This window comes from Chrysoperla carnea, chromosome 1 (assembly GCF_905475395.1).
Source record: "Chrysoperla carnea chromosome 1, inChrCarn1.1, whole genome shotgun sequence".
Taxonomy (NCBI): domain Eukaryota; kingdom Metazoa; phylum Arthropoda; class Insecta; order Neuroptera; family Chrysopidae; genus Chrysoperla; species Chrysoperla carnea.
Window position 1 is genome coordinate 398,588 of NC_058337.1, and position 6,543 is coordinate 405,130.

Consider the following 6,543-nt stretch of genomic DNA (forward strand, 5'->3'; position numbering starts at 1 on the left):
TTTCCCCACCCACCCCAAAATTGAAATTTCAAATTGCACACCCTACCTTGTAATACCTCATTTTAAAGGGCATACAATTGTCTCTCCAATAATGCTATAGACTGCTCAGAAGATGGAATTCATTCAATTCAAGTTTCCTATTAAAAATTTTCCAAGTTCCATGTTGGAGAAGCCCTTGACTATGACAGTCCCTTAAATTTTTCTAGTAAAATAAATATAAAAACAATTTTTAATCGTGTAGAATTATTTTTATTAATTTTTTTTTATTAACATCAAACAATAAAAACTTACAAAAAGGAACTTAAAAAACTTAAATCACAAAACTTTATTTTTACACAGGACAGGAATGTCTTTATCTTTGGACTTGGGATGTATACATAAAGGGCATAGGGGAAGAAAACATGCTAAGTTACATTTTTGTGTTTCTTGTGTGTGGAAAGGTGTAGTAGAATCTTAGACCATTAAGTTACATAGACTGAGCGTCAAACGATTTAAAGTGTGCCAACATCTGAGGTAATTGCTAGGCTTGAATCTATCATGGCGGCGGTGTAGAAATGCTAAACCAAAGTTTTGTTGTTATACTTGTAATTGTATGAAAATTTGACATTCAATGAATATTTTTTTGATAAATATCCCTAATTGACCCAAGCAATTACCTCAGTGGTTAGCACACCTGTCACTAGGCGATGCTCAGTCTATGTACTATAATGTCAATCGTTAAAAACTAATATGTATTCACGGTTTTTTTTTTGACTCCGTAAATCGCAGTCGCTGAAATTATTTCGTAACTGAATCAGTAACAATTTTATTTTTAATCGATTGTAATAAATAAAATTGTCCATATTCAACATATTGATCGTTAAAATATGGCACATAGAATGCACGAAACAATGGATGCGATTTAATCGTATTTATAAATGGTAAACTTTTAATAATCTGCCATTTTGTTTTCTGTTCAACATAATTTGGTTCTAATTTCGTTGTCACTCGATTTAAATCTAAATCTAATAAGAAATGACATTTAGTTATATTAAAATATAATCGTGTATCTGCACGATTTAAATCGTTAAAATAATCATGAACGATACGTGTTGCCGATTGATTGTATGGTGGATTATATGGAGCTGGTAACATACCATTGAATTCTGATTCAATAAATCGAATGTTCCAATTCGTGTTGGGCATAAAGAATGAATTTGGATAACGATACCAATCTTTACCAATGCATACATTTATGTCAGCCATATTGGTTGGAATTTTATGTTCACTTGGATAACGACTCAGTTCCATCATTAAATCGAATGGAGCATGATAGTTTTGATATAACGCCAATATTCTGGAGATACCTGGAACAAATCATCATATAATCCTAAAATTTACGTCCAAAAATCTCATTTTATGGTACAATATTTCTTTAGGCGGGGTGAGAAAATCTATTTTGGGAACGAAGTTAATTAAAGCGGTTTGCCCTGGTCAGCAAACTGGTAAAAATCGTCACGTAATTGTGTAAGAAATGCTGTGTGTGCCATAACAAAAAAAAAGCAAAGGCACACATCTAATATTGACATCGAATTCTCGAAGTTTTTAAGTTCAATTAAAACTCTCATTCTGATTGAAAACTGACAAACATTAAATGAACACTTTAAATTAGAAAGTTGTTCTTTATAAATACGTAAATTTTTTTTTGTAAAGCGAATAGTTTAGACAGAAATTGATACCAAAAATCTAGCTTTTTGTGCGTGTTTTCAAAGAAAAGAGTAGGACAAAAAAAAAGCTTGTTAGAGTAATAATATATGATTTATCACCCAATGAGTTTTCACCGAGATATTCCTGTTCGAAATTTCAAAAAAAAAGGGAAGAAGTAGCAGAATTATAAATTAGATATGAATAAAGGAAGGAATACTTACTGAACAATGCTGAAATAATAGCAATAATGATCATAATAAATGATGTATTTTCCAAATAATGGGTACCAATTTGAACCGATTTCAATAACGATTGGATACGGAACCATAATTTTTGTATAATATCCGCTGTAATTGCACCACATAAACAGATCATTGGATACACAGGAAATAAAAATCTATAAAAAATTTATTTTTATTTATTTATCAAATCAATATTTTTTAATTTCCAAAATCTTGGAGGAGGAGTAGGTATCATTTAGGAGATGTACATTTAGAATGTTTGAGTCAGAAACTTATCCTGGCAAAATTATTCGCAGAGATGCTTTAAACTTTCTGTGCTTTTATAGTTTCATCTGCTTAAAATAGTATATCTTTTATCCAGAGACGTCTTGCCTTCGAGTAACAGGTTGTTCTCAAGTAGGACATAAAGAACTACTTGGGTCTAGATACCTCGTTATGTATTATTATTCATTTTTGAACTAGATGATTCTGATGTGATTTGAACGTTATAACGTACCTTTCTTCTTTGTGTGGTTGTAAAAAAAAGACTAGAAGCCATAAATATAATGGTGCTAATGATAAATAATAAGGTCGACTATAAGTGCCACTCTTTTTAGCTGGTATCAAAAAATATGACATTATTAATGCAACTGGTGTTAGCAATGCTAAAATCTGTAAAACAAAAACTAATTTATTTAGCACAACCAAATTAAATACAATAATCATAATAATCAAGAAAAAATTAATGCATCTTTGAAATTTTATTTATTTGATTGTAAACACCTCTCAGGAGCGTGTCTAATCCTCTTTTTTTGGGGGGAGGTAGTCCTTAGGTCATCACGTGACCTAAAACGCGGGTAAGCCTTGCTGTGATGTCATAGCGGTATGAATCATAGACCATCAGTTAGTTCATGGTAGACAGCTGGGTATAGATAATAAGTATTTATATTTATTATAATCAGATGTCTATGAATATATCTGTCAAAGTTATTTGTGTTATTTCGTATAATGATACAAATATTACGTCATCAAATTGGATGCCCACGTTTTTGACAGTTTAAAAAAGGTTTAAAATTTAATTTAAGTTTTTGGCAAGAAAGCGTGTCTTTTTTTCGGAATAAATTTTTGGTGGCTTTTTATTAGCAAAATCAACATTTTGAAGTACTTTTTCAAAAATAGTGGAATATCCTATGAATTTCAAAGATGCATTAATTTTTTTTTTGTACTAAAATATAAAAATAAATAAATAAAGTGTGTGTACACATACCCAAACAATATTAAAATTTAAGAAACCATTGTATAAATAATATGTGTAGGGTTCAGTACCATACAGATCTGGTCCATGGTCACTAAATATATTATATTTAATAATATTAAAGGGTGCAATCACAAATCTACCATAATAATATGAATCAATTAAAAACATTGGTCCACAGATTGTGATCGCTGATATTAATGTCCATTGTACAAATAATTTATATTTACGTTCTAGAAATATCATATCGAAAGCGATTGGGACACCTAGTAATGCTGCAAACGGCCATCCTAGAAATCAAAACATACACAAAATAGTTTATATATAAAAGCCTTGTAGTCCGTGACGACTTACACAGATTTCAATACGATTTCACGATAGGTACAATTTGTACAAGGTGTGCCAGGATTTATCCTGGCACAAATATTTTTTGTCAGTATTTTTACTAGCGTGACAGATATTTTGGTCAATTTTGAGCTGTCACACCGAGATATTTCAAAAGTAGAACTCAAAACGAACAAATTAAAAAGAAAATAATTCCGCGATAAGGATAAAAGGCTTTTATTGGCTTTATATATTAAAAATTGGTGTGACCTTTCTGCCAGGATAAGAACTGTCACTTCAAATTTTGCTAAAAATAGATAAAATTTTTAATTAAATGGTCTCTTACAAATTAATTTCCATGAATATAATAAGATCCCCTCCAACTGACGATAAAAATTAGTACTATTGTACAAGAAATGGACAACTTTTAGTGCAGTGCCAATTTAGACCAGCAGGTTACTTACCAATTTATCCAAAACTAAATAAATTAATAAATCAATGATACGAACCTAACAAAGATGATAAAGCAGTGAAAAAGATAGCTAATGGGTAACGTGCTTGCCACCAGGAGGCCATGGCAGCAGTATTCAAGTACATGGACCATGTTGACGGTAAGAACGCTGAAGATGATATGAACATGCCAGCAGAAAACAATTGGAATACAAATGTTAATCTACCAACATGCACTCCAAACTCACGACATACTGTTCTGTGAACACAAATCAAACATCAATTAGTTAGGTCATTCTCTCATCTTTTTAACTCTTCATCCATCAAGGATAGTCTGTAAATGCTTCGAGCAGCTGGCACTCAACAACACAGTCAGGCTGATTTGGGTTCTGGATCACTCTGGAGTTAAAGGGAATGAAGTAGCAGACTCGTTGACACGAGAAAGGTCGTCTCAAACGTCCCTTTCATCTGAGCCTGTAATTCCCATAACAAGATGCTCTCTAATTTACCGAATCTAAGAATGACTACGACAAGCCCATCTTGATTACTGGGACTTTACGCAACCAAAGAGAAAAAAATTGCAAGAGTACTTTTTTACTTAAAACTGATCCAAAAATATTTTTTATTTTGCAAAAACTTCTAAATTTTGTACTTTACGCCATATTTTTTTACGTTATTAAAGTAAAGAAAGATAGTCACTCTTACACACAAAGTAACAAGAGTATCTTTCTTCTCACTTTCTCAGTGGCACTTTGCTCCGACACGATCAACTTTTTGCAGAAATTTCACGCGATAAACGAAGGGACATTAATATTTTGCCAATAAAACTTACTTACTTGTAAAAATAAACTTCAGAAAGGGCACTAGCCAAGCCCAACAAACATCGTGTTAAATAAAACAGTAATAATGGATTAGGATGGAAAATTTGTTCGTAGATATACAAAGGGGCCGCATGCACCAGAAGATAAGCGTATGAGCGTAATGCATACTCTGGACTATATTCCCATGTTTGTAAACCCTTTCCATAAACTAAAAAAAATGCAAATAGGTTCGAATCAAAAACTTTGAACGTCTATTGACCCCTTTAGGGTGTTGTCTTGTTACCTAAAAAATGTGATGGTTCCCAATAATTAAAAGTTTCATCACAATCTGTTATATGACACCAAATAGCTGAACAAAAGCGTGCTGATAACAGAGCTTTAAAAGCTGTATCACCTCCAGGGAATATTAAACCACCGGTATCCGATTCACTCCTACAAAAAAAATGAGCATCATTTCGTTTTGAAACTTTGGAGTTAAGTTTCAAATTAAAAATATATAAAAATTTACTTTAATTTCGAGGTATTTTGCTTGTTTTGTGCTTGTTTATTTTGAGCAGATTTATTCTTTTTTTGTAAATCTTTTTTAGAATCGAATGTAGAAACATTGGTTTGTCGTTGTCTAGCATTTGGACCATTTTTAGCCATCTTTAATTTTAAAGATAACTCATTATCTAAATTCGTCAAATAATTTTATTTTATTTAAATTAATTAATTAATAATATTTTATTTATTTAATAATTAATTAATAATAAAATTGTTTACTTAACCTATAAATGACGTTTAAATGTCATCAATCAACGTCATTCTTATTCAACGTTGATTTTGGGGTGCGTTCCGATATGCATCGTGTAGTACGATGTTTCTTCAGAATACTATATATTGGCGATCGCAAGATACGGTGGCGCCGCGCAGCGAGGACTAGTGAAACTATTATAGAGGATTTTGACAGCTACACAAGTGCTGAATGCTTTTGTTGTTGAGATGGAAATTATCAAAAATGAATACGTTGCGGTGTTCCCCAGTATGGGAAAACAAGATCTACAGGCGTCAGTTTTCATAATTTTCCAAAATGCGAAAAGTTAAGGTTAAAGTGGATACAAAACTTGCACGCTTTGCAAGAACAATAGCATTCGATTTTTTTGTTGTCATTGGCTACAAACACTTTGATTTGGATCCCATGAGGTTTCTCGGTGATGTTCGACGTTTGCAAACATGAAGATTTGATTAATAAACAATTATTTTGCTTCGATTGGATACCACAGAAAAACAAGTTTTTGGAACGAGAAAGCGCCTCTCCTTCCATCAACGGCCTTACTGATCCACCAAGTAGATAAAATATATCACCAATATTAATATCCAGGGCTTTCTCCATGTTAAAAAAACAAATAAACAAAAAAAAAATGCAAAAATTTATTTTGACAACTTGAACGAAAATCCTCTATATCGGCCATATTGCACTCACACCAGAGCCATCTCTAGGTAATTTCGTTCGCCAATAGTGTGTCCCGGGATAGAGGCAACTATACTTGTAAATTTTCTTATTTTGCATTTTAAGAAAAAAAGTAATTCTTTATAAGAAGTTTTGCTTATTATGAAAAGTATGTAGGTATATTTAGAACTTCTAAATAATGTATAGGGTAGCCAAAAATTTGGAATCAAAAATTTTTTTTTTTTGGTAAACTACCTTTCGTTTCAAAAAGTGACTATACAAAATATCAAGATCTTTCCAACTTTGACAATTCCATTCTTAGTGAATGTTTATCCGAGAAAATAAATTTTCTTAACT

The 6,543-nt window shown here is 31.7% G+C and overlaps 1 protein-coding gene across 3 annotated transcripts; it reads right to left on the bottom strand.

The window, feature by feature from the left end:
- Nucleotides 1–265: 265 nt before the first annotated feature.
- On the bottom strand, nt 266–5,579 carry LOC123290474 (alpha-1,2-mannosyltransferase ALG9). 3 transcript variants are annotated; one of them, XM_044870683.1, is made up of 9 exons: nt 5,525–5,579; nt 5,266–5,428; nt 5,041–5,189; nt 4,773–4,965; nt 3,996–4,195; nt 3,175–3,452; nt 2,425–2,579; nt 1,908–2,083; nt 266–1,346 (listed from the first exon to the last, which is right to left on the bottom strand). In XM_044870683.1, the coding sequence occupies exons 2-9, from the start codon at nt 5,400–5,402 to the stop codon at nt 778–780; spliced, it is 1,857 nt and encodes a 618-aa protein (XP_044726618.1). In that variant the 5' UTR covers nt 5,403–5,428; nt 5,525–5,579; the 3' UTR covers nt 266–777. The 3 variants fall into 3 exon arrangements, with proteins under 3 accessions (XP_044726618.1, XP_044726619.1, XP_044726617.1); XM_044870684.1 differs by lacking the exon at nt 5,525–5,579 and having other exon boundaries at nt 266–714; nt 762–1,346; nt 5,266–5,460; XM_044870682.1 differs by lacking the exon at nt 5,525–5,579 and having other exon boundaries at nt 5,266–5,460.
- Between the last annotated feature and the right edge of the window lie 964 nt (nt 5,580–6,543).